The sequence below is a fragment of the Eimeria necatrix genome, genomic scaffold (assembly GCF_000499385.1).
Source record: "Eimeria necatrix Houghton genomic scaffold, Enh_scaff66, whole genome shotgun sequence".
Classification (NCBI taxonomy): Eukaryota; Apicomplexa; class Conoidasida; order Eucoccidiorida; family Eimeriidae; genus Eimeria; species Eimeria necatrix.
In genome coordinates this window covers 74,526-100,370 of record NW_013651722.1, presented here as the reverse complement: position 1 = coordinate 100,370, position 25,845 = coordinate 74,526, and the positions used below count along the sequence as shown (strand labels likewise).

At 54.2% G+C, this 25,845-nt stretch overlaps 7 protein-coding genes across 7 annotated transcripts; 2 read left to right on the top strand and 5 right to left on the bottom strand.

The window, feature by feature from the left end:
- Nucleotides 1-724: 724 nt before the first annotated feature.
- ENH_00069670 (splicing factor 3b subunit 10, putative) lies at nt 725-1,542 on the bottom strand (the record flags this gene model as incomplete). Its single annotated transcript, XM_013577458.1, has 4 exons — nt 725-949; nt 1,059-1,122; nt 1,251-1,310; nt 1,451-1,542. The coding sequence occupies 4 exons, from the start codon at nt 1,540-1,542 to the stop codon at nt 725-727; spliced, it is 441 nt and encodes a 146-aa protein (XP_013432912.1).
- Nucleotides 1,543-2,822: 1,280 nt separating this feature from the next.
- ENH_00069660 (hypothetical protein, conserved) lies at nt 2,823-5,809 on the top strand (the record flags this gene model as incomplete). Its single annotated transcript, XM_013577457.1, has 6 exons — nt 2,823-3,547; nt 3,675-4,032; nt 4,277-4,576; nt 4,755-4,833; nt 5,204-5,364; nt 5,552-5,809. 6 exons carry the CDS (start codon nt 2,823-2,825, stop codon nt 5,807-5,809), a joined length of 1,881 nt encoding a protein of 626 aa, XP_013432911.1.
- A 545-nt stretch (nt 5,810-6,354) lies between these two features.
- ENH_00069650 (hypothetical protein, conserved) lies at nt 6,355-10,240 on the bottom strand (the record flags this gene model as incomplete). Its single annotated transcript, XM_013577456.1, has 8 exons — nt 6,355-6,477; nt 6,857-6,922; nt 7,105-7,194; nt 7,875-7,958; nt 8,068-8,134; nt 8,326-8,371; nt 8,534-8,838; nt 9,012-10,240. 8 exons carry the CDS (start codon nt 10,238-10,240, stop codon nt 6,355-6,357), a joined length of 2,010 nt encoding a protein of 669 aa, XP_013432910.1.
- Nucleotides 10,241-11,294: 1,054 nt separating this feature from the next.
- On the top strand, nt 11,295-13,026 carry ENH_00069640 (ribose 5-phosphate isomerase, putative; the record flags this gene model as incomplete). Its single annotated transcript, XM_013577455.1, has 5 exons — nt 11,295-11,420; nt 11,585-11,685; nt 11,865-11,943; nt 12,184-12,504; nt 12,931-13,026. 5 exons carry the CDS (start codon nt 11,295-11,297, stop codon nt 13,024-13,026), a joined length of 723 nt encoding a protein of 240 aa, XP_013432909.1.
- An 828-nt stretch (nt 13,027-13,854) lies between these two features.
- On the bottom strand, nt 13,855-14,987 carry ENH_00069630 (hypothetical protein, conserved; the record flags this gene model as incomplete). The annotated part of the gene is made up of 2 exons (XM_013577454.1): nt 13,855-14,491; nt 14,614-14,987. 2 exons carry the CDS (start codon nt 14,985-14,987, stop codon nt 13,855-13,857), a joined length of 1,011 nt encoding a protein of 336 aa, XP_013432908.1.
- Nucleotides 14,988-16,648: 1,661 nt separating this feature from the next.
- ENH_00069620 (hypothetical protein, conserved) lies at nt 16,649-19,487 on the bottom strand (the record flags this gene model as incomplete). The annotated part of the gene is made up of 5 exons (XM_013577453.1): nt 16,649-16,835; nt 17,162-17,541; nt 17,689-17,946; nt 18,124-18,393; nt 18,702-19,487. The coding sequence occupies 5 exons, from the start codon at nt 19,485-19,487 to the stop codon at nt 16,649-16,651; spliced, it is 1,881 nt and encodes a 626-aa protein (XP_013432907.1).
- A 3,228-nt stretch (nt 19,488-22,715) lies between these two features.
- On the bottom strand, nt 22,716-25,568 carry ENH_00069610 (cysteine desulfurase, putative; the record flags this gene model as incomplete). Its single annotated transcript, XM_013577452.1, has 5 exons — nt 22,716-22,867; nt 23,151-23,249; nt 23,465-23,716; nt 24,194-24,849; nt 24,976-25,568. 5 exons carry the CDS (start codon nt 25,566-25,568, stop codon nt 22,716-22,718), a joined length of 1,752 nt encoding a protein of 583 aa, XP_013432906.1.
- Between the last annotated feature and the right edge of the window lie 277 nt (nt 25,569-25,845).

Genomic DNA, 25,845 nt, shown 5'->3' with positions numbered 1-25,845 from the left:
GTAGCAGCAGGCCAAAGAAGGGGCATTTGCTTCCTCGGTTTTTTTGGCTTGCCTCCGGTTTTTCTGTCCTCAGCTAGCTAGGCGCGGCCCGCCCCAGCTCGCCCCAGCTAGCCAGCTAGCTAGCTAGCGTAGCTAGCTAGCTAGCTACGCAGCTAGGCGTCTAGCTGCGAAGTTCCATCCGCAGCCAGCTAGCCAAGCTGCTGGCGTTTATTTTGTAGCCACCCCCGTGGGCATCAGGGAGCAGGCCCTTTGGGCCACAAGTGCAGCAGCAGCAGGCAGTTTGCTGCTGGCTAGCTAGCTGCGGGGAAGGCCCCACCCCAGGTGGCTAGCTGGCTGCCGAGCTTGCACAGCTAGCCGGCGGGCGGGAGGCCCTGCACGTGGCTGGTGAGCGAAACTAGCTAGCTAGCTAGCTAGCTAGTTAGCTAGCTACGAGCTAGCTCGGAGCTCTAACTCTAGGGAACAGGTTGCAAGTTTTTTGGTCTATTTGCTGCCAATAGCTCTGCTGCTGCAGTGCACCAAAAGCTGCACCCCACAGTTTATTCCCTTGCGTCTCTGAGGCAATTGGCTCTGGCACTGGCTGCCCTTGCGGCGCAGCAGCAGCTGCAGCAGAGCTGCAGCAGACGCAGCAGCTGCTGCAGCAGAGCTGCAGCAGACGCAGCAGCAGCAGCTACGGGAGCAGCAGCTGCTGCTCCCCGCGGTGGCAAATGTGCTGCCAGCGCTGGGCCTACAGGTCATCTCCCTCTTCCATGGCCATGTCGGCGTCTTGGTCTTTTTCTTCTTTTACCTCTGCCTTTTCTTCTTCCTCTGTCTCTTTTGCTGCTGCTGCTGCTGCTGCTGCTGCTGCTTCTTTTGTTGCTTCTGCTTCTGCTGCTACGTCCTTCGCCGCCTCCCCGGAAGGCGCAGCACTCTCTTCTGCGTTGTCCGCCCTCAGTGTGGGGCATACCATTTGCTGCAGCACAGCACACTGAAGCAGCAGGCCCTATGCGGCCACGGCAAACGAGCTGCTGCTGCTGCTACGCCCACCCTGCTGCTGCTGCTGCTGCTGTTGCCAGACTCACATTCAGGCACCTGTAGCGAATACGCCGGATGCTTTCGTTCTCGGCCACAGCGAAGTAGGCCAGCCTGCGAGCAACCCAAGGCTTGGCTAAAGCGCAACGCCTTCTATAGGCGCAGCAGCAGCAGCAGCAGCAGCAACAGCAGCTACACTGCTGCAGCAGCAGTTACACCCGCAGCAGCAGCTAGTCAGTCACCTGCTGTAGTGGCCCACGTGAGACGCCAGTGTGTCACGCTGAATGTTTATGCCCCAGTCCCTGCGGAGATGCAGCAGCAAAACAAATGGTGCCATCAGCAGCAGCTGCAGCAGCTGCTGCTGATGGGCAGCAGCTGCAGCAGCACAACGCAAGCTGAGCCTTCGTGCCTGAGTGGGGCGAGAAGCTTCAAGTGTACGTACAGCCGCGTGGTGTCTGCATTCCCAGTGCCGGGATATTTGCTCTGCAAATGCTGCAGCTGGGAATGGATGGTAAACCTGTCCATGTTCGACATTTTCGCTTGCTGCAGCAGTAGCACAGTAGCAGCAGCAGAAGTCCACAGCAACAGCAGCGGCTGCCGGCACGGCAAATGGCGAGTTAACCGGGAAGGCTGGCCGCCACGTTAAACAAAGGCACGGCGGGCAGCTCCTCGTGCTGTTCTCGCTGCTGCTGAAGTCGCTGCAGCAGCTGTTGTACTGCTGGTGCTGCTGCTGTCGCTTTTGCTGCTCTGGCGTTGTTGCTGCCGCTGCTGCAGTGGCCTTTGTTGCTGAAAATGGCCCTTAGTACTTTATTTTTTCTTAAGGAAGGCGACTAGGGCCCTAGGGAAAGCCAATCTGGGGAGGCCACGCCTCAGCGAGAGCAACACTGGATACAGCAGCTGCAGCAGAAGGCCCTATCTCGGGATCTTTCAGCCTTTTGCCGCAAAAAGGAACAAATAAAGAGATTCTTTTGCTGTATAGTGGGAAGCGATCGACAAAGCAGAACAGCTTTTGCAGTTCAAGGACTTGAAGGGGAGAGCAGTGGCGGCTGAGCTGCTGCAGCACAGACACCAAACAATAGCCGGGAGCCGCACAGAAAAAATCGATTAATTTCAACGCAAGTCCTTAAAGCCTCAAAGTTCTGCTGTTGCTCTGTATTCTGCTGCTCTGAAGCTTCGCTTCCAGCAAAAACCGATTGTGCTGCATGCAGGCTGTGGCGGCAACCCGCATGCAGCAGCAGCAGCCTCTGCAGCAGCAGCTCTGCCCGTCGGCTGCAGTCCTTACAGGAAATTCAACAACTACACACTAGCCAAGCGTCAACACTGAGGGAGCGGGCCCAGGAAAACAGCGCCGAACAGCCAGTTGGGTAGTTTCACTTACCACCAGCAGCAGCACTATGGCAGCAACAACTGTGCAGCAGAAATCAATGCACTAACCGCAACTGGGACACCAACGGCCACTAGAACTGCAGCAGCTGAAGCAGCAACATCCGTGGAGGCCGTGAGGCCGAGACAACCCCTGTCGTGTCTTGCTGCGCGGAACCAGGGGTTGCTGCTGCAGCTGCTGCCAGGGGTTGCTGCTGCAGCTGCTGCCGAGCAGAAGGGACCGCAGCAGCTGCTAAGCAGTAGCGGACTAAGCCGACAGGCTAGCAGCAGAAGCAGCAGCACTCGCCGCCGATTTTGCCGATGCAGCTACTGCTGCAGCAGTCTGAGGATGAGCCCTTAAAAGAGCACACGCACTCCACGGAGGCTCTGCAGCCGCAGCTGTAGCTGCTGCTGCTGCTGCTTGTTGTGGGTGGGTGGCCCCAGCCACTGAAATGGCACGGGAGAATCCAGTTCAGCATCTGCTGCTGCTTCCGCTGCTGCTGCTTTTGCTGCTGCTGCCGAATAGGGCCGCTGCCTGGATGTCTGGGGTGCACGCTCCGCTGCAGCCAACTTGGCAGTTGACAGCAGCACCAGCAGCAGCATCAAGTGCAGCACGGCAAACAAAGCCAGCAGCAACAGCAGCAGCAGCAGCAGCAGCAACAGCGGCAGTTGAGGCCCCTTCAGCTGGCTTTCTGCACTCCTTCTTGCCTTTGCAGCAGCTTCATGGGCGGACAAGCCCCAGCAGCAAGAACCCCACAAGCTTCAGCAGCAGCGCTCTGCTGCAGCAAATGGCATCCAGCAAGCCGAAGTCAAGGGCCCCTGGGACGCGGCAGCTGCAGCGCATGCGGCAGCAGCAGTATGAGCTGCGCGTGGCGCTGCAGCAGAAGAACAGGTGTCTGTACACCCCAGTGCCCCCGCAGCTGCAGCAGCACCAGCTCGAACAAAGACTTCCCACTCACCTGCAGCAAATGCGAGTGCCCCTGAAGAAGCAGCCGAAGCGAAATAGAAAGCTGACGGAAATGCGCACAAGACTGGCCTTTCGGTTTGTGCAGCAGCACCGAGAGCAACTGCCCGAGCTGCTGCAGCAGCAGAAGGCTTTGCTGCTGCACCCAGAGCAGCAAGAAGCGGTTAATGCTGCTGCTCAAGCGCATGACCGAGCCATATATGACGGTGTTTGGTGCGGCTCACGACACTGTGTCCGCTGCTGCTGCTGCTGCTGCTGCTGCTACTGCTGCTGCTGCTGCACTTGCTGCTGCGCGTTTGCTGCTGAGGACCAAGTACTGCATAGTGTGTACTTACCTCAGGTGTTCTTTCACTGCCACTCGAGTCGTGCCGCGACTGGCTCTGCTGGCGCGGCAGCAAGAGCAGCGGGCACGGGAGCAGTTTGAAGCTTTGCAAGAGCAGCAGCAGCTGCTGTTGCTGCAGCAGGAGGAGGTAGAGCGCCAAGGCGGGCGTGGCCTGCTGCAGCAGGTGCAGGGAATGCACAGGCGGAAAAAGGCTTCACTAGAAACACACAGCGCTTTCGTCCTCACAGAATGGCAGCAGCTGCATGCCTTGCTGGGTCTTCGCGTCCCAGTTGAAACGCTAGTGGGGCCAGCAGCAGCAGCAGAAGCAGCGAATGCAGCTGCGAAGATGCGGAAGCTTGCAATTCAAACACGGAAGGTAACACTTTTCTTAAAGATTCCCGATTGGCTTCGGCAGCAGCAAGGGCTGCTGCTGCTTCTTTACGCTGCTGCTGTGGCTGCATTTGCTGCCACTTTGGCACGCTTGCACCAGCAGCAGGTCTCATGTAGCGCAGCAGGAAGTGCTTTATGCACATACGACAAATTTTCTTTACTTGACAGAATGCCCTTATGCTTGCTCGCATTGTGTCTGTCCTGCTGCTGCTGCTGCTGCTGCTTTGCAGCCGTTCTTGCAGTTTTTGGTGGACTTACAGTTCGTCACTGAACAGCAGGAAGACCTGGTGCAGCAGCCACCAGAGCACTACTGCAACTCCCTGCTAGAGCAGCAGCAGCAGCAGACTCAAGGCATAGAGGGAACAAATGATTTCACAGCAGCTGAGTGGGAGCAGCAGCAACAACAACAGCACCAGCTGCTGCAGCGGCAGCAGCACGAGAGATCCATGCGGGATTTCCTGTCCATGGCCTCGCCTGTGCGGTCTGGCCGTCTTGCAGCTGACGTTCGTGCCTTTGCGGAAATGCTTGAGGTGATGCTGCTGCAGCTTTTGATACTTATGTTGCTGTAGCCCCCAAAGTCGCTGCTACATCTTCTGAAGGAGCCCAGCGGGAATGCTACTATGTTTGCTGACGCAAACACCCCACCAATGTCGCGGCAACATCTTCTGAAAGAGCCGAGCAGCAGTGCTACTATGTTTGCTGACGCAGATGACACCTCCGCCTGTGAGCGAGGACGCCCAAGGCCTAGTAACAGCGCTGCAGGAACTTCATAGGGAGAATTTCACGCGTAAGTGTACACGCGGCCCCAGTGGCAACAGAAGGCATCTGCAGCAACTGCAGCAGAACAACCAGCCACGGTAACAGCAGATTCATCAGGAGAAGCAACGCAGATCGCGGCTGCACTGGTCGCATCAGCAACTGTATCGGTGGCAGCATCACCAGTGGCAGCCTTTGCGCTTTGAAGAAGCTCACTGGGGCGTTGAGATCCAGCGCGCAGTAGCAAATTGAGTGGAAACTCCTCGAACGCCTTCGGAAATGTGTCTGCGGGTGATGTTACGTCTTGCTCTAAATTACTTGTGCTGTATCTGTGGTTTATTCTTTTCACAATTGCTGAAGTGATAGGTAACAGGCCCCTCTGTGGAAAATTTGTGTGTCAGGTTTCTTGTCTCGGGCGTATAAATTTTCAAAAAGTTGGTCTCTCTCGGGGAGGCACTTTCTGCTGGCAGTAGCCAGGCGGCAGCAGCTGCTGCCGCGACGACCTGCTGCTTCGGCGTGGGACGCAGACACGGACAATTTAGAGGCAAGTGATGCTGCTGCTGTCGTTCCTACTGCTGGTGTTGGAGAAAAGCGAGAAATTGCGTTCTCCACACATTGCGACATAAGCCATCTTTCCTTGCCGAGGGCGCACGCAAAGCTAACTGCTTTTGCGGGCAGCAGATTCAGCAGTAGCTGCAGCTGTAGAAGCAGTTCCGTGGTGTCTTATCTGGCGCATTGCTGAGTCGCAGGTGGCGATCGACTCTTTGGCTCTTCTTTGGAGGCAGCCCCCCTTTGCCGCGTCCGTTGATGAGCAGTTTTTTCAAGAAAACAACGAAAACAAGCAGAAGTTAGAACAACAGCAACAGTCGTTGCCCTACCACCAGCAGGTGTTCCTTGAAGAGTTGGACGGGGCAGATGTGCATTACCGCCAGGCGCTCGCAGAGCCACTGCTCCGCGCAATACACGAGAAGGCGGGCCCTATCCTTGGAGCGAGGCCCCAAGTATAGCTAATTTTTTGCTAGAAAGGTGGCTGGCTAGCATAGTAGAGCTGGCAGCCAGTGCGGAAGTTTCTTTCTTGTCAGCTGCTATCTGCAGTTTTGAGGCTGTCTGATGTTTCCTGCTTGAGCCTCTAAATAGTCGAACTGTACGGGATTAAATGCTTTTGACTGCGCTTATTAGAGGCTTCATCTTTCACAGTCCATGGTTTAACAAGGGAAACAGACGCGGAAGGCAAGGGTGCGCCTTTCCGGGGCTCTCAGGCTTCTATGAAACCGTCTTCCCAGATAGATCGCTAGCTGGGAAAACGGCTAGCCAGGTACCCTTCTGTTTAGTCAAGTACGCTAGCGAGATGGTACAGCAAGGTATCCAGCTCACCAGTAATTAGTTGGCTAACTGGGAAGACTCCAGTGGCTGGGACCTGAATGCATTCCCTTCGGGCTCTCCTGTGATTTCGCCGTGGACTCCACGCCACTGCAGCAGCAATGGCGAACGCAAAATATCATTCAGTCAATAAAAGAAAAAGACTGGGCCTGAGAGCTATTTAGGTAGCAGCCTAGATGGGCAGCTTAGCATGGAGCTGGGATGCGAGGTAAGGGCTCACTCTGTACTCCCACTCCTCGCGAGCCTCATCAGCTTGCTGCCGGAGCCCGTCGTCTATAAAGCTCGGGGGAAATGCCTGTAAAATGGACAGAAAATAAGCAGAGGGAATAACAGCAACGGCAATATCAAGAATAAAGGCAAATATTAAGGGGACGGGAGAAGGGACGTAATTAAAATAATTAGGAGCCACACCATTTTAATGGACAACAGAACTAAAAGAATGCACAAGCGAAGAGGCCACCATCAACAAGCAGACATGGCAAGAGGCGCAAACAGCAAGATCGATACAATCCAAGGATGATTATGGAGGGAGCAGGAACGGTAGAAATGAAAATATTGGGGGCTGCAGGTCCAGAACAAACCAAACTCGGCAGGAGGGCTAATTAGTCAAAAATCGAAGGAAAGAGCACGGAATTTGACACAAAGAGAGATGAGGAGGTGGGTGCTTATTTTACCCTCACGAGAGAGCGCTGGGTGATGAGGACGTAAGGCAGCTTGAATGCCGCGTAGTACACCGTAGGCTAAGTACAAACACACAATATGTAATAATGTATACCCGAAATATACAGAACTGCACGCAGGCGAATGCTTGAATCGTGTGTCATTCGCAGACGGGCCTCTACACTGGCCAGGAAGACAGCAACCAAAGCAGGGGTAGCAGCAGCAGCTTCGTAGCAACACGACGGAGTGACTGGCTGCAGACCTCTTGTAGGATGACAGTGCTTCCGGGACACAAATGGAACGTCTCAGAGACGGAGGAATGGACAGAGCACACCACTTCGCCCGTCGGGTCCTTCAAAAGGAACAGATGGCAAACAACATACAAATAAGCATGCAAAGGCTGGCGCGAGGTGAGGCACAAGCGGATAGGCAAGAGGTGCAAAAAGAAAACAAGAAATTCATGCACATCAAGAAGACAGATAGAAGACAGACGACAGAAAGACGGAGTAGCGAGCAGGAGACCCAAGGATAGAGGGCATGCAAAGCCAGAGAAATACTAGAGGCGAGCATCAAAAAGATGAATGAAAACATTTAAGGGGGACATTTGCCAAGTAGTATATGGAAACTGTACATAAATAGACAATTCCGAAGTAGATTCATGCATTTTTTGGCTGCCGTTTGCCTGCATGTGTTGCACCTGACGAGAATAAGATTCTGTGTTGTGTGCCGCAGTCACTGCATATGAAAAACAGATAGGCAGATAGTTGCCAGTTATATTCACAAGCATTATGCGCAGATTTTCGCTGCTTACAGAGCTACATCATGTAGAGCCAATTACAACTGGTCTTCGAATACATTACGCATATCTTCTTCCTCAAGTCTAAACGGATGCACGTAGGTGTAACAATTTTCGCGTGTCTGTATAGGTCTGCGAAATGTTTGCCAGTTCGATAGGCCGGAAAGGACATTTCCTGTTAACTCAAGGGAGAGTAGAAATGCTTGAACAGCTCGTTAAAGCTGGATCCCACTTACAGCGGCAACCAGCAACCGGTCCGTCAGCGTGCCTTCATCGTCGCCCATTATTGCGTACTTCAAAAACAAAAGCAAGTGCGGCACCTGCAGCAGCAACGACGGCAGCAGCTGCAGTTTCTAGCCCAAGCGATTTTCGTCCCGTCGGTAATTTTAAGGAGACTTGTCCTCGGCAGTTGATGCATCTTGCCCTCACCTTCGTCACTGGCGAGTCGCAGTAGCGCAGCACAGCGGAAACATTTGATTCCACAAGAAAAGACATGCTGCAGCAAGAAACAGCAGCAGCAACAGCAGAGACCTACTGCAGCGGTAAAGTACGGCAGCAGCAACTCCCAGCAGCAGTAAAACTCAGGAGCGGCGGACAATTTCGCCATATCGAGGCAGACCTAAAGACTGACCGATTACTCATATTTCTCTTTCAGGTTCGTTTTGTGTTTGCTACTGAGAACCTTACATGCGAGGACAGGGAGAGGGAGACGGAGTTAAGCCTAAGTGAAATGCTGCAGCCGCAGTGTAGATACACCCAAGCAAGGCCTAATTATACGTATGCTCAACTCTGTAAGAGCCATGTGTGGAGAAAGCTGAAGTTCGAATTCGGGAGTAGTTGAAGCCGCATCACAACTGCAGCAGCAGCAACAGCAGCAGTAAGAGAAAAATGTTACCGTCGAATGGGAAGCCTAGGAAGAGAACCGCGCGAACCCAGGAAGCAGAGTGCTGCAGAGGTGCTCTTTGCTCATTTGCTTCATCAGTCCACCCGTTCATTGTTGTTACTGCTGCAGCTGCTGCTGCTGTGTCGCAGTGGCGTAGCCCTAGCCAGGCACCACCCCAGCAGCCTGGGCAGGATGTGAACCCCGGTGCAGCAGCAGCAGCAGCAACGGCAGCAGCAGCAGTCGATAACGACTGGGAGCTGTCAGCAGACCGAATGTGGCCCTTCTCAAGGGCAAACGGGGAGTCCCCTGCTAATCCTCTGCACAGTCAGCACAAGCACTGATCCTAGTTCCTACACTCTTAACCAAATTGCGTCTCTTTTAGTTGAACAGTGCTCAAGCCCAGCAGCGCAGCAGCAAGAAATAAGAGCTTAAAGCTTGAGGGGATGAGCAAACTGAGACAAAGGTGGAAAAACTCTGCAAAAAAACCCACCTAATTCTTTTCCCCTTCTCCTGCTGCTGTCGCCGCCGCAGCAAGCGGCCTGCAGGGCCGGGGAGGTCTGGCTCTGCTGCTGGCGGCATCAGCACGGAGGGCTGCTGTCGCGCTGCTGACTGCAGCACTGCTGCAGCAACTGCTGCTGCAGCAGTTGCTGCCTTTATTCCTTCGAAGGACAGCTCCTCTCGCTTGCAACTGCTGCTCTTGCTGGCGTTGCTGCTGTCGCCTCCAGGGTCTCCTGCATGCGGGTCTGTGGAGGGCCACGCTCTAGGATTCCAGTTGCTGCTAGCTGCTGCTGGAGATCTTGTTGCTGCTACTGCTGCTCTGGACAAACCCCATACTCGCTTTGTCCGCGGCACAGGTGTTGCTGGAGTTGCTTGGTCTCCCTCAAGTGCGCCGTACTTCAGCCTATCGTCGTGCTGCTGCTGCGATTGTTGTCGTTGTTGCTGCTGCTGCTGCTGCAGCCCCCGTTGCCACTGCCGACGCCGTGCCTGATTTGAGGGCTCCCATGGCTTTGGCGGAAGCAGTTGGGGCTCCTGGCGGTCGTCGCTTTCAGACTGGGTCTGCTCCCTCCACTGCTGCTGCTGTTGTTGCTGCTGTTGCTGCTGCTGCTGCCACTCCGAGGCTTGCGTCATTGGCCCCCATCGCGACAAGCTCTGAATTCTCTGTTGCTCCTGAAGTTGAGGTGGCTGCTGCGGGTATGGTGAGGAGCTGCTGGGGGACCCTGATGGTTCTGACGGTCCGCTGTTGGGCTGCTGCTGCTCATGCCCCTGCTGCTGCAGCAGCAGCTGCGACTGCTGCTGCTGCTGTAGGTCCTGTTGCCATTGCCGACGCCGTGCCTGGTTCAAGGGCTCCCATGGTTTGGGCGGCGGCAGTTGGGCCTCCTGGCGGTCGTCGCATTCAGACTGCCACTGCTGCTGCAGCAGCAGCTGCTGCTGCTGAAGACGCTGCTGCTGCCACTGCGGCGTCTCGTTGCCTAGTTGGTGGAAGTACTGTTGTGATGGGTCCTTTTGTAGCTGCTGGTAGCCGTCCTCTCCAGTGTACATGCACCGTTGCTGCCAGCGAGACTGTCCTGGGCCCTGTGTCTGCTGTGAAGTGTCTATGGGACGTTGCTCTTGCTGCTCCCCTGTTGCATGCCAAGAGCGCTGCTCAGCTTGCCGCTGACTCCACTGCCACGGTTGCTTCTGCTGCTGCTGCCAGCTGAACGGGCTACCCTCCGCGTGCATTGCACAAAGGGAAGGGGGTAGGCAGAAGTAACAGTAGATATGCCATCAGGCCGCCACTCTAGCACTGTCTGCGTCCTTCACTTTTCCAACGAAGACCACGTAAGCAGGGGCGCTAAGATTGTGAGGCCCTTCGTCAGGTGCCAGTGCCGACTAAGGGGGTGTTGGGGTCGGCGAGCGTTTGTGCTCAATCTGCGCCCCTTGCATGACTTAGAAGAGTCAGAAGTGCCAATCTTCTTCGTATTAAATAACGTACAATATCTGTTTGCTGGGGGGTACGGCAGTGAGGGCTGCAGCGGAAGGCGATGCCATTTAATTCAACCGCCCATGCAAGACCGCAGCAGGCTGGGCAGCGGGGCCCCTGACGGCTGCATTCTGTTCAATGTCATGTAGAGGTGATAATTTATGCTCATTGAAAAATCTGCTTTGAATTTTCTGCACTTATTTGACAACTTTTCGCCTAAGGGACTGACCAGGAGTTCCCCGAGCTGTTCATCAACGTTCCGTTACTCACTCGATTTCCGGTGACTGAACGTTGAACGAGAGAGGAAAATCATGAATCCAAGTGATGAATCAAAGAGGATTGCCGTAAGATTAAACACACTTCTTCCACTTTTGGTGATCATAGTAGGCGGAAGTTTCCCGCAGTCCTGCCTTTATCTAGATACACATGATTGAGATGCCGATGCTCTGGGCTCCATTGTTGGCTCTCAGACATTCTCATTGAGAAAAGTCTACTTATGTGACTTAATTTTCTAGCATTTCTACGTACTACTGTTTATCTGGAATTTTTCTCCCATGGTTCCACGCCTGCATGCCCTGCTGTGGGCCTCCCTATCTTGGATTTCAATGATTTCGTGGCACAGAAGCCATTCCTCTTCTATCGTTTCCATCGCATTACTCATCGTCATATCGTTCGTCTTTCATCAATTTATGCATAGATTAAAATTTAAGCCGCCCACTGGGGAATCACCCTCAAGCCCTTGACGACGCGCCTGCCGCTGCATGCTCGCAACTTCAGGCCAGTGAGGCGGTGAACACATGCATCAAGTCTGGAATGAAAGTAGGCCTTGGAACAGGCTCAACGGCTTCGTTTGCAGTGGAACGTTTGGCAGAGAGAATCCGACAGGGGGAGCTCACAGACATCAGCTGCGCATCCACTAGTGAGGCGACTCGCAAGCTCGTGAGACCCAACAGCAAGCAGAGCGACACCACCTCCTCTCAGCACATGAAAACGCTCATAATTTCATGTCCGTCTGCCAGCAGTAGCAGGCGGCGCGGCTTGTATAGAGTGCCGCGCTGTTGCTGAACAAGACACTTGCATTTCATTGTGTTGTGACCCTGCAGGCAGAATCCCTTGGCATCAATGTAATGTCCCTCGACGAAATTAGCTTGCCTCTGGACGTGACCATTGACGGCGCCGACGAAGTGCTGAAGAATGGCTCACAGTAAGGACTAAAACTCATGTACACTGAGGGGTGTAGGGGCCTAGCTAGGGCTGCATCGCAACAAGCTTGAGGTCCAGCACCGACGTGAACATTTTTTGAAGGGGAGCGAGCATGGAATTCCGCGGTTGCGTTTTTCTGTTTTGTTCCTGCTGCTGCACGCTCTGTTTTTGGTGGCACAGGCTGGTGCTGATAAAGGGTCGGGGTGGCGCTTTGCTGCGGGAGAAGATTGTTGAAGTGAACTCCAAAGCGTTTATTTGCGTGGGTCTAGGAACGTCCTTTATATGAATGCGCACAAGCTCACGAAAAATACGTTGCGGCTGCCTGCACAGACGCTCCCGCACGACTTGTCTGTTCGGCATTTAGTAATACTTATCTGTTAGACAGTTTCCTCTGCCTTCCTTTCTCCGGAAGATCGCTTTAGTGCTGCTTCTGTAACGTTTTCATGCTTAAGGCTTGTGGTGAGCTGCATGCTTATTTCTAATGCTGTTGCTTCTTCAGGTGGCCGACGAAGGCAAAGTCGTGCAGCCGGACTCCTTCGGGACGACGGGAGCAGTTGCACTAGAAGTCGTGCAATTTGGAGCGCAGGCGACGCGGCAGGCCGTGCTTTCCGCCGTTGTTTCCGTCCTGGGTGGAGAGGTCTTAGAGGCAGAGGAAGAGACTGCAGAGAAAGCAGCAGAAGGGCTAGGCGTGTCAGCGGTGTTCAGGCATCATGAAAACAAGGAGGAGTTGTTTGTCTCAGACAACGGAAACTTCTGTCTTGATTTGTTCTTTAAAAGACCTATCCCTGATCCACAAAAGATGCACGACAGACTCATCAACGTAAATCCCCAGTCCTTTGCTTTAACCCCTAAATCCAAGTTTTGCAGCAATCTCTGGATCGTCTGCTTTACATTGTGGTAACCTCTTTGGAGTGATTGTGACCTTGTATTTCGTGCCGCTTAGGCTTTTGTCTTCCTTATATATGTTCTTGCAGCGGTTTGTCCTGGTGGCTCGTCGTTGCTGCGGTTGCTGCAACAGCACCCACAGTAGCTTTGCAGTATGACCCTGATTCGTGCAAGACCTTGAGTGTGACCGTCCTTTTGAGTGTTGCTGCCCACGCGTGCGTGATAATAAGCACCAGCGTATAAATTCCATCTCGGGACAACAAGCTGTGTTTGGCGTACGCTCACTGCAGATGGTGCACATACACGCTATCTTGCTTGTTCTTTGCTTACTCCGAGCTTTTTGCGCTTTTACGTCCTTCAGGTTGTTGGCGTTGTCGAAACAGGCATTTTTATCGGCATTAGTAAATTGTGCATCATCGGACACTCCTCGGGCACCACAACAAGGCTGGCTGTATGAAATCCTACTCAGGTTATACCTCAGCTAGCCAGCTACCTGCGTAGACGGTCAGGTAGTTGCCTACGCTGGCTAGTTTTTCACTGTTTTTCGTCGACATCTATCCCGCCGTGTCGATGTTTTAGTCCCCTGCAGGCTTTTACTGAGGTTTTCTGGAGTCCTCGTAGCCTGCCTAGGTGTTTGGTTTAGGAGAGACAGGTCATAGCCCTTCAAGAAGTATTCATTTGTAAATGGCGAAGCGGAGCTTGTTAGAAACGCACCAGCAGCCCCTGAAAGCTTTCAATGGCCTTCAGAGCCCCGTAAAATTCCTGTGTGTTTCGGGGCATCTATGGGCATTTTACACTGGTTCAAGCTAGGGGTGGCAGGTGAAAAGCATCGCACGCTCGTTTGTTTTGTAACAAGCGCGAAGCAGTTGGCTTTACTGTTTGGCTTAAGAACTTGCTCTTTCAATTCTGTTTATTTCCGGCTCTATCGGTTTTACGCGTTTTCTTTTCAATTTCCACCTTTTCTTTTTTTCTGGCAGTTGTAGACACTGCTGTCTGCAATTGCTTCAGTAGCTTTTGTCGCATGGGCAGCGCCCAGGGAGTAACGAGTAGCAGCAGCATCAGACACTAATTGTTTCATCTCAAGTCACAAAGCTTCGCCGTATAGCGGCAAAGGAAATCGCCTGAATACTCTTGATTGAAACTGCCTCTACTAGTTAGCTCGGTAGCGTATGTAACGAGGCTCGCTCGTTTTGCAGTGTTAGTGCAGTTGGTGGACAAGCAAATAGAGAAAGTACAATGTATTCCTTTATTTGTCTCGCAACTCATACAAAGTTGGCGCCTTGCGTCACCGACGCAGCTCTGGGGCCCCCAGTGTTTGCAGCAGTGCTTTCACAGCCTGCTGGGTCTGACAGCACTCTGCAACTGTGGTACTTCCCTGGTTGGAGCTACCTGCTGCCTCACCAGTTGCTGCATTCGCTGTCGTATCTTCTTTCGTTTCCGCCAGTTGGCGGCCGCAGCAGCAAGCACACTTTTCACTTGCCACTGTTTCGGTGGAGTCGTCTACCGCTGCATTTGGTGCTTTAGCAGCCGTGGGAGGAACCACTGGTGAGTGGAGAGCGGCAAGAGATTGTTCAAACGATGAGGTCACTTGTTGCAGCTCCTGCTGCAGGAGTAGCCTGGCCCCCTTAGCTGTTGCATTCAGCTGAGACAAGAAAGTGAGAAAACCTGCAGTCAGATAAACGCGATATGCAATTCTGCAACAAAAAGCGGAAGCGTCCACTCCATTAGGAGCCTTTGCTTCAGTTTTCGCTGGTGGTGCTGCCTGGCGGGTTTGGCAGCAACAGCAGCAGCTGTTGCAACGAGATGCTGCAAGGGTGGAGAGGTGAGAAGCAAGGGCCTTTAGAAGCTGCAGCAGGAGCTGAGGGTCGATGTCGACGGAAAAGATGCGTTGCAGCCCTTCCTGTGGCTGCTCAAGCAGCCAACTGTGCACAAACCTCGACACGCGTACAGATTGCTTTTGCTTCTACACATCACCTCGCTGGTTTTTCTATCAGTGTATCAAGTAACTAAGTAAAAGGGGAATGCCTCGCGGAATGAAAGGCACCTGCACTGTCCATCTGGGTCCTTGTCGCGCGCCTGCCACTGTCTGCTTAGTTGCGCTTGATTGCGTATCTGTGCATTCTCATCAGTGGCTTTGCTGTTGCTGCTGTCTGGATCGGAAGCTCCAGGTGCTAAGTCAAGAGTAGTCACTCTAGCAGCATGCGGGTTGAGCTGCCTCTCTGCCTGTTTGCTGAAGTCGTCTCTAGCAAGAGGCCTCAGGTGACAGCCGTCTACGAGGGCTTTGAACTCTCCATAGTTGGAAGCAGAAACAATAGCACGCTTCTTAGTCTCGTCCTCGTGTTTCCGTCTCTGGTCTTTAACAGCGGCAGCGCTGACCTGGCGTCGAAAGAGGCCCTCAAGCCGAGGATCCAGAGGCATCGTGGTGGCTAGGAATCAGGTAAAGAGATTCACAGTTCCAGCTAGAGCCCAATGCCAGAAACCTCAGCGAAACTGTCCTCTGCGGCCAGCAGAACTAACTAACCCCAGGTGCTGACTACTTTAGATTTGCTGCGGGCAGCCAAGCGACAGTTGTGCCAGTGCTCGCTGTTTGTCTGTTGCTGCTAATCTATAGGTGCAGTATCGCTAGTTTACTCCATGGTGTTACAACCAACTTAGAGCCTCCACCTCGCCAGCAGGTGCGGCTGCAGTTTGATCGACCTCCCCTCGGGGCTTATATTCAGCTCCACTTATTTCACTAAGCTACTCATATGTCGTGAGACACATTTAAAGCACCTGAGGGCCCCTCTAAAAGCACCAGCAACTGGAGCCCTACGAGACTGCCAGCATGCCTGCTAATATACTCTGTTGCGCACACGGCGAGGCAGAGTTGTGTATCAACAAGTATTAGTGCCAGCTTGTGTTAAATAAGCATTTATTCTTCAGCGCATAAAATGCAAGGGCAAAAGCTGAAGAGCCAAATTTTTCCAGTCAAGTGATGCAAGAAGCAGAACGTTTCGATGCCTCCAGCTCCTCAGTAGCGCACCGACCGCGGGACCCCCTCAAGGGCTGTCTTCCTCTCAATAGGGAAGAAAACTCTATTTTTAGCATTTCCTGGACATTATCAAATAATCTGCGTATTTTTTTAAGTTAATTTTCACTGCATTGATGCGAGGTTCCCAATTTAGGTATTGCAGACGGCGACAACAGCCAGAACCCGGCGCGTTAGTAGTCCAACGGTTAGGATTCCTGCCTTCCAAGCAGGTGACCCGGGTTCGACTCCCGGCTGACGCATCTTTTCTTGCTTTTGTCGTGAATACGACTCCCTGTAAGGCTTTCCAGTTTTGTTTAACGTTAATAGCGACATGTCTAAGCACATTCCGTCTATGTAGCAGTCCACGGCCTGCAGAGGCAGATAAAAATTGCACACAAGCAGTGAAGAATAGGAAATCGACGAGCTATGACGTATGCGGAGAAGGCGAACATTAACTGAGGCTACAAGACCACGCACATCAGGGCGCATTGCCTCGAGTGCCTTTGTGCCAAAAGACCTCCCTGTTCCTGCCAAGCCCTGACTGCTGCTGCCGCTGCGGCTCTTTCTGTTACGCCGCTGCTGGAGATAGAAACTGCAACTAACTGCGCTTGCCGCAGCTAGGAACAAATGTGGCAACGGCTGCCCCCCTCAGCTACAGCTACTCAAGCCCTTTAGCACGGCTCCAAGTCGTGTCTGAGTGCCCTTCCACAGTCGCAGCTAGCTGCAGCGAGCGCTTTTCCACAGTTGCAGCTACCTGCAACAAGGTGCAACTATCAGCAGCTAGGTACAGATAGTGTCGACTTTTCTTCAGGGAGAAGCTTCTGTGGTAGAGGAGCGGCTGCAAAAGTGCGAAAAATGAAAAAAATAGGAGATGATGTTGGAAAACACTAAAAGGTTCACTTGAGCCTGTGGCGAGCGCTTAAGTGCCAAGAAGGCACTGCAGCTTTGCAAAAAACAGTCAGCAGCCGCAGCAACCACTGCGGCAACGGCTGGGGAGAGACTGCGTCAATCGCTTTTGGCGTGTCTATACAGTTGCTTGCAAGCTGAGTATATTTGTCTGCATACTCTCCTATAAGGGAGCATATCGGGGTGCCCGCGGAAAAGGAATTGTGTCTCTGACGTTGGAGAGCCCTGTGAGGAGAAGCAGAAGCCGGTCCAGCCCAAGCCCAAAGCCCCCTCGGGGGTGAGAGCCATAGAGGCGGAGGTCGCGGTAGAAACCGTACGTTTCAGTGGACACGCCCTTCTCCCGCATGGCTCTGCAGCAACAGCAGCAGCAGTAGGAACAGCAGCAATGCGTACAGAGGCGCTGCTTGTCTAGGAACAGACAACTCAGCAGCCGCCCCTGTGCAGGAAGCATCTGCGTGGGTAGGCGGTGAGGGGAGAATTCCAGCAAAGTAGCAGCAACGGCGAGACATGACGTGCCACAGACAGAGGAAGAGGCACGAACAAATAGCGGACAGTGAGACAGTGGGGCTCACTACTGCCCATACTGTGACAGGCTCAAAACGCAGTAATCAGTGAGCCTCACAAACGATAAAACCGCACAAATAGGGGAGAGAACAGGTGGAAAAGTCACGATTACTTTTCAAGAAGATGCAGCCTTTCTTCTCGCAGAGATCCTCCTACTACCTCCCCGACGCTGGGCAGTAAAATGTCGAAAGAAGCCACAGTGTTGCCATTGCTGCTGCTGCTGTTGTTGCTGCAGCTGCTGCTGTTTTTGTCTCTCTGTCTATCCACGGGTGAGTCACCGGCAGAGTTGAATCGCATGTAAAAAGGTTTGAGAGACTGAGCATGGTCTACAATGACAAGGCCTCTGCTGCTGCCGTTGTTGCGCGCCGTCTGCTGCAGCAGCAGCTTCTCCTCATCAGCCCCCAAATCGTTCCCCCACTCAAGTGAGACACCTTCCTCCTGAAGGCGACGCAGGGCTTCAGAGTAGGTGATCACTTCAAAAGGCTGAGAAGCCTGAGGAGAAACCGCACATGGATGCATTGGCGCGCCCAACACTGCAGCAACAGCAGCATGAACTACTAAGGCTACGTCTGCTGCTGCCTTCTGCTGCTACTTCTGCTGCTGCCACTCCTGCTGGCGCCGCCTTTACACAAAGCTTACGACAGACGCTAAAATGTCCATGTGTGCATCGTGCGTCTGCGCATTCTCCTTGCTGCTGCTGCCGCCGCCGCTGCTGCTGCTGCCGCTGTTGCTGCTTCTTCGGTGGGCAGCAAGGACAGCAAAGTCCTGCTTGCATGCGGCAGGCACGTGGGTCAAGGCATGACGGAGGATACTCTCAGCAAGCCGCATTAGCATCGGCCGGCTGGCAAAGGAAGCCTCAACTTCCAACATCCAGAATTCACACAAGTGACGCTGCGTCTGCAGCGGCAGCAGCAGCAGCAGCAGCAACAGAAGCGCCGGTGAGACAGGGAAAAGGCACTCAAGTAGCAACACCTGGCTGCGGTTATGGCTGCAGTTACAAGCAGAAGAAAAGACATTTGTGCGGGCTCGAAGCAGCAGCAAACTTAACCAGCGGCAGCAGCAGCACCAACGCACATTTGAATTTTCCGCTCTAAAGGCTGGCGAAAGAGAGTAAACATCTCCCAGGCCCCAGGAAAGAGCCTCGAGGGGGAGCTGGCCAGAAACACTGAGAAACATGGGCTTTCCCAGCAGCAGTCTGCTGCTGCTTCTGCTGCTGCTGCTGTCGCTGCTGCTGCTGCTGCTGCGGGGAGCGTCCCTAGGAGAACAAACAGTGAAAGTGTCACCCGACGATTCACAGTCCAGACCCGTGAGGATGGGAGTCCGCACTCTCAGGAACCCTTGAGCCTGCAGCACAATAAGGGCAGCTAGAGTTAGGTAAGCCATGCGATCAGCAAGTGCAGCAGCTGCTGCAGAAGTGATTGCAGCACCAGCACTGCAACCGCTACAGCAGTGACTGCAGCAGCAGTGCTGCAGCAACGGCACCGCTGTAGCAGCACCTGCAGGAGTGGCATTGCAAAAGCCGCTGGAGCGACTGTAGCAGCAGCACTGCAGTAGCAGCATTGCAGGAGCACCATTTGCAGCAGCAGCCGCACGAGTGACTGCAGCAGCAGCACAGCAGCAGCACTGCAGCAGCGGCAAGTTCTCTAGCGCACGTCGAGAAAGTCCAGAAGGCACTTTTCTGTCTCAGCCCGAATGCGCGAAGCTGCAGCAAAAAGTGGATGTCGAGCTCTAAAGCCAATGCCTTTTTGCCTGCAGAACTCCAGCGAGGCTCCCCGCACTGGCAGTGGGTAGCGCAGCACGTCTGTCCTGGTTGCTGCTGCTGCTGCTGGGGCTGCTGCTGCTGCTGCTGCTGCTGAGGCTGCTGCTGGGGCTGCTGCCGGGACTGCTGAGGTTTGCGCAGAGCTGGACAGGGGGCGATCGTCTCCTCCATGAAGCTCCCACGTCTGTACAGATAGAAAAGGCTCCTCATGCCTACCCGTGCTGCTGCTGCTGCTGCTGCTGTTGCTCCTGTTGCTGCTGCTGCTGCTGCTGTTGCTGCTGTGGGGAGGGACTCTCAGCTCGACCTTGTGTCTTCTATCTTTGACGAGGACCAAATCGCCCCTCACGCAGATGGAGTCCCCTCTCCTAAGTCTCCGCCCTCGCGGCGCTGCATGCCCTTCTTTTTCCTCAACTACTGCTGCCATTGCTGCTGCATCTGCTGCTGCGTCTGCTGCTGCTGCTGGAACTAGGCACTGCAAAGGCTGAGCACATGAGCCGTCAGACACGTCGAGAAACATAAGAGACCCTCCGCTGCCTTCACGGAGAGACACCACCCACCCGCACACGCAGACATCGGCCTGTAACAGCTGCTGCTGCTGCTGCTGTTGCTGCTGCTGTTGCTGCTGCTGCTGTTGCTGCTCCACTTTTTCTACCAGCGCGTGTACATGGCGGATACGCATACGATCCTCGGCCCAAGGCGGCACAGGACCTCCAGCAGTATAGGCTGTTGCTGCTGCAGGAGCAGCAGCAGCAGCAGCAGTAGCAGGACCGACGGACAGCGCTGCTGCAGTAGGAGCGGCTGGAGCAGCACGAGCAGCGGAGCTAGCTGGAATCTGCTGCGTTCTTACAAAACCGCCGGAGAGGTCGAGCGAATGAACATGAAAAGTCTGAGAGGATGATGGCGGAGGCGCCAAACGATACGCGAGCACGCCACTGCCTTGTTGCAGCAGCAGCAGCAGCAGCAGCAGCTGCAGCAGCAGAAGAAAGGCTAAGGGCGAGCCCCGTAGCGCTCGAAAGGGTTTTGTTCTCAAAAGGCATTGTGAAGGGCCACCGTTTCCGCGGGAAGTAGCACAGCGGCGGCTTCTGCAGCCGCGGCTGTTGCAGCAGCTGCTGTAGCACTTGCTGGAACTGCAGCTGCTGCTGCTGCAGCTGCTGTAGCTGCTGCAGCTGTTGCAGTTCCTGCCGTGTGTGTCGCTGGACATATCGCAGGCTTAAGTAAGAGTTATTTTGGCTTTCTTCACTTCTGCCGTCTCATGCAGACAGAAGCGGCAAGGTCTCTTTGCTTCATGCGCTGCGGGTGCTCCTGCAGCAGCTGCTGCTGCTACAGCCGTTGCAGCTGAGTGTGCGAAGGAGCTGTCAACAAGAGCGGACGGTTGAGTACTGGGCGAGAGCGGGCCTGTCGCTGCCCAGCGGCAGCAGCAGCAGCACCAAGCGCTGCTGCTGCTGCTGCGCGTTTGGATTCCTGCTGCACCGGTACCTTCTTGAGGAGGCAACCCGCTTGCTGAGGACTTCAAACTCAATCCCGTGAGCTGTGCACGCGCTGTTGCTGCTGACCTACAGAAGCAACTGAGTAGTCGCAGCAGTAGCAAGCGCAGCACTGGATGCGTTTCTTTTCAAGCAGCCCAGGGGGCCCCCAGGGGCCCCCTAATCGACTCCCTGGTCTTCCTCTGCAGCAGCGGCGACAAGCTGTCCACTACAAGCGGGATTTGCCGGGAACGCGAATACAACCATAATTACAAATTAAATGGCATGAAGTGCAAAAGACTAGCTAGTCCTTTAGCTGGTTCAATATTTCCGCTTGCAGTCAACGGGGGCCACTGGGGGGCCCCGGTCCTCTGGGGGACGTCGGCAGCGATTCCCAGACCGCTGTAGCTTTCTAGCACAGGAAGCCAAGCAGCAACACAACTGAGCTGCTCCATTATACTTTTTATTATACTTTTAGATAGGAGACAGAGGAACAATTGCATGTGTCGATGCGCGGCGTACGCAGCAGGCTCCCCGTCCAAGCAGCCCAGAGCAGCAAATGCTGCCAGCTGCTGCCGGAGCAGCAGCAGCTGCTGCTGTTTCTGGTTGCTGCACAAGACAGTAAGGGCGTTGCTGGTTCGTGGCGGCTTTAATGCCCTTAGTCACAGAGGTTCATGAGCTAAGGCGATGGGCCAGGGATCGCAGTTCTCCAGAGTCGCTCTGGAGCTGCAGTCCCCCAGTAAAAGGAGTACGTAAATTTAAATTTGTTCACATTGTTTTATGTGTACACCTAGCCGGCTACACTTCATCTTCAAAGAGGCATATATCCCCATCTGGAGTTACCAATGGGCATTACTGTGTCTGTATCTGTGTCTGTATCTGTAAAGTTGAACCAACTGTGATGGCCGAAGTTACTCGGCGGTTACACAAGCCATTTGCAGGCCATTTTACTACCTGATATGTGCAGCAGAGTGCCACTCGTGGGCCCCAGAAATTGCTGCTGGAGCGGCTTACTGAGCGGCTCTATTTGTTAAAGAAGTTAACAGGGTATAGAAGTGCCTACAGCCCGCTGTAGCCGATAAATCGGGCTGACGCTGCTGCCTAGAATAGAGCGGCGCCTGCATCTTCCTTTCTGCACTAAAGGTACTGTGGGGAACGGGGAAGCAGTACTTGAAGAAGACTAGCCAGGGGCTCCAGACGGGTCTTTTTTTTGGGCCCCTGCCGGCCACGCTAGGCCAGTAAAAGGTTGATGAATGAGGGAAAGCCTTAGGCAGCCAAAGGTGCATATGGTGAGGAACACAGGGGGTCTTCCTCGCTGGGCCAGTGCAGCAAAAGGGGCGCTACCCCTGCAAGTCAAACAGGCAGCTTGCACCCCCTCTTTCCCCTTAGAAGTGAAAGAAACTTTCACTCCCACGGGCCATGAAGCGTCTTGCGAGCTGAAATGCCCACTTTGCAAACAACTTTCAATCTTCTGGTGGCAAATTCATTTGCATGCACGTGTCCACAACCTTATTTCTGAAACTGTCTTCTTAGCTCTACAGGGTACTCACTAAGCCTACCATGCGTTCATGCTACCTACTATTTTACGGCGGCAGCGACAAGCGCGTCTTATTGAAATGAAGCCGGTTGATGCATGCGTGGTTCTCAAGACCATCTACTAATCTAATACATCAGCGGGTTCCTCAATGTCCTCATCCATTCTGCATACTTTTGTACTGCAGTCGCCTCGTATTGTACCCGCGTATTCATTCTGCTAAAGATAGGTAAGCAGCGCTGAGGTGTTTACCTGTTCTGTAGCTGTACATAAGGAGAACGGGCAACCATGTAGTCTACAAAGGCACGTGTAACGTGCGAGCGATTGTATACCTTCCACACATTCATTCGCACGTTACACGCGCCTTTATATATGTGCGTATGCGCTTACACACATTTGTACATGTCTAATCTTACGCGCGTTTGTATGTTCAAGTGTTGCACCCATGCACAAATGGGGTGAGCCACCCCCGTAACCTGCACCTTTGTGGCGGTGCGAAATTAGGGAAGAAAATGTTTCTCCGTAGACATTGCGTTTATGCTAAAAGAGTTTATATACGCAGGTGCGCATGCGCTGTGTTATTATGACGAAAGAGTGCAGCTGGCTGCCTCCACATAAAGCCGCCGCCCCTCCTAAAGAACAGACAAACTACTGTTATTTGTCTTCGCTAAACGCACATCCGTACGTTCCAAAGACTTAAAACTACTGGCCCGAAAGGCCTACTCTAAGAAGAAATGCTGGGGAACCCATCAGGAGCGCCTTTGCCCTGCAGCGGGGCCCCCCCAAAACAACTCAACAAGCTTGTGCATGCGTTTGGCAACACCTTCGGAGCCCTTAAACTGAGAGGCCCCCTTTACCCCAGAACCCCCAGGGCCCTCAAGGAACCCAAGACCTCCAAGGCCTCTTTAATTCAAGTCCAAACCAACTTGGGACTGTCATCTGTTTTCCCACTCATCGCCTCCATGGCCGCATCATATAAGGGAGACATTTCGCGCAGCCGGCGGACTTCAGCCACTAATCGATCAGCGCAGTGGCGCACCTCCTCTTCACGCGTAAAGCGGCCTGCAGCACAAGTGGCAGCAGCAGTAACACCAGCAGCACAGAAATAACAGAATAAGCTACAGCGGTAGCACAAGTAGCAGCAGCAACACTAGAAGCCGCTGGCCTAGTACTGAAAAGGCAGCAGGTGTCGGGAGCTCCACACCAACAAAATGAAAATAGAGCCGCGAAAAAGCAAATGGCACTATGCAACAGCTGAACAAACCTCCATCACTTTCCCAAACCCCTCTACATTGTAGCTATTTCCCCTTTCTCTGTAGCTCCCCAGAATTCCCGTCCCGCCTACCGAGGCCAATGCGTATAGATGTGTGCGCCGTCTCCTCTCCCACTCCAAGGGACCTCAAAACATAAGAAGGCTCAAGGGACTCGCTCGTGCATGCGCTTCCTGCACAGCCAAAAGCCTACAAACCCTAAACCGTCAAACGCGAACATCGGCGCCTTCAGGAGCCTCCATACAAGTTGCTATCAGTACACAAAGCCATTTAACGACCCGCTTCGGCTCCATGAGTCGGGTTTTGGGCTTTTTGTTGAATCTTATAGCCTGAGAGTTGCGACCTTAGAAGGCTAAAGAGCCAGGGAATTGGGTTTAGCGTTTGTGACCTGAGCTCATGGCGACATCTCCAATGCTCATGAGGAGGCTCTCTCCCTCTACGAACGAAAATGAAATGTTCAAGTTCCCCAAGTAGCGATGGTCCAGGCTGCCGTTGACGGTGATGTGCGGTAGCTGCTGCTGCAGCCGCTGCAGCAGCAAACGCGCCATGCGCTCCACGTGACGCCTGTCGCTGTCCATGCACTCCAGCGCCAGCGAAGCCGCCTTCCCCAGACCCACAATTAGCGGCGTCGGCAAAGTCCCTGCACAACCGCAGGCTCACAGCAGCAACTCGAAGCTTTAAGATCTCTTTTAATCCTTTTCCACCTCCCCAAGGCTCGCCCTGCCTTTTATGTGTCTCGGCGACGCCACTTGCATCTGTCCGTGCGCTTTTTGCACTAGTTTGTGTGCCTTTCGCAGTAGTTTGTGTGCATTTTGCATTATTGTGTGCACTTTGCATTACTTTGTGTGCCATTTGCACTAATTTGCGTGCCTTCTGCACTATTCTGTGTGCTGTCTGCACTAATTTGTGTGCCCTTTGCACAAGACTCGTGCCCTTTGCACTAGTTCGCATGCCTTCATGCAAGCCTCTGCGCTGAATCTAAGCATTTGCTGCTGCAGCGCCGCCGTTGCTGGCTGCGTCTCTGGCCGCAGGGCCTAGCTGCTAGCTGGGCCTGCGGGGTCTGCGGCGAATTTCGCCAGCGCGGCCCTGCAGGCGGGCAAAAGGGCCCCTCGCTCACCACTCCTCAAGCCTCTTTCTTGTCCGCCGCCGTCAATAATGGGGGCGAGCCGCACCTTGGGCCTCCGGGCCCTCACGAAGAGGGCCCCCACGCCCTTGGGCCCGTAGATCTTGTGGCCGGAAACGGAAAGCAAGTCGATGTTCATTTCGTCGACATTCAAAGGCACTTTGCCGAAGCCCTGCGAAGCGTCGGTGTGAAAGAAGACCCCCTTTTCCCTGCACACGCGTCCTATTTCCCGCAAGTCCTGCACAACTCCGATTTCGTTGTTCACGTGGATCACCGACACCAGCAGCGTCTCGGGGCGGATCGCAGCAGCAACAGCAGCAGCAGAAACCAGCCCGTCAGCTGACACTGGCAAGAAGGTCACTTCGGCCCCGCTGGCGCCCCCAGACTGCTGCCACTCCAGGTGCAGCAGCCGGCAGCACTGCAGCACGCACTTGTGCTCTATTTGCGTCGTTATAATGTGGTTCTTCCGCGGCTTCCCCGGCTCCTGCTTCCCCTGCTGCTGCAGCAGGTGCTGCTTGTGGGCTTGCTGCTGCTCGTAGAACCGCACCAAACCCTTCGTCGCCAAATTGTTGCTCTCCGTGGCCCCAGAAGTAAACACTATTTCGCGGCTGCGCGACGGCGGCAGGCCCAGCACTGCAGCAACCGACTCCCTGCAGCAGCAGCAGCAGCAGGAAGCGCAATGCACGTGGAAAGCAAGCAGACACGCAGGCGCAGCAGCAGGCTCACGCGCTGCTGCTGCTGCTCGATGCAGCAGCTAAAGATGCCCCCAAACGAACCTCGCTTTCTCCACTTCCCTCTTCGCCTCCCACCCCGCTGCATGCGAAGAAGAATGCGGATTCCCGAAGCAGTCGATGTTGTACACCATCATTGCATCCAAGACGCGCGGGTCTACTGGAGTGGTGGCTTGATAGTCGAAGTAAAACGGCCGCCGCGCCTTCCGCCCCTGGTCGTCTCCTGCTGCTGCAGTCTTCGCCGCTGCTGAAGCTGCTGCTGCTGCTTCGGCGGCGGCTGGTGCAGCTGGAGAGGCGTCAGCTCCTGGAGCTACTGGCCGATCAGCAGTGGCTGCGGCGCTACTGGGTGAAGCATGCTCTGCTTCAGCCACTCCTTCGCGTGCTGCTGCTCCTGCATATACTGACGCAGCAGCTGCTGCTGCAGGAGAGGGCTGGAAGGAGGAGGCAGACGTAGTGCTGAAGCTGCACGCGGAGAGCCGCCTGCAGCTGTGCCAAACAGCATCGCGGAGCTGCTGCTGACGGTGGTTCACCTGCTGCTGCTGCGGTTTGCGAGGCTGCTCGCAATAGTTGCCCAGACACAGGCGAAAATGCTTGAGCAACGCCGCCCTCTGCTGGTAAGGGCGGCATGCATAGTGCATGGTTTCCCTTAGCATGTTGCTGCTCTTGTTGCCGTTTCCGCGGCTCCTGCTGCTGAATTGCGCGGTCGATATTAAGACGGACTCATGGGGCCGCCACGGGAGCTCAGGAAGAATCAACAGAGCGGCTGTAGCCCCTAGCTGCGCAAAGGCGCCAGAAGAAAAAAAGCAGAAGCTGGGGAAGAATCTTCAGATCCAGGTACCCCAGAAATGTGGGGCTCTTCGGTCGTGTCGTTGAATGGAATTTGAAATAAAACAAAGAATGGAAGTCGTATTCAAT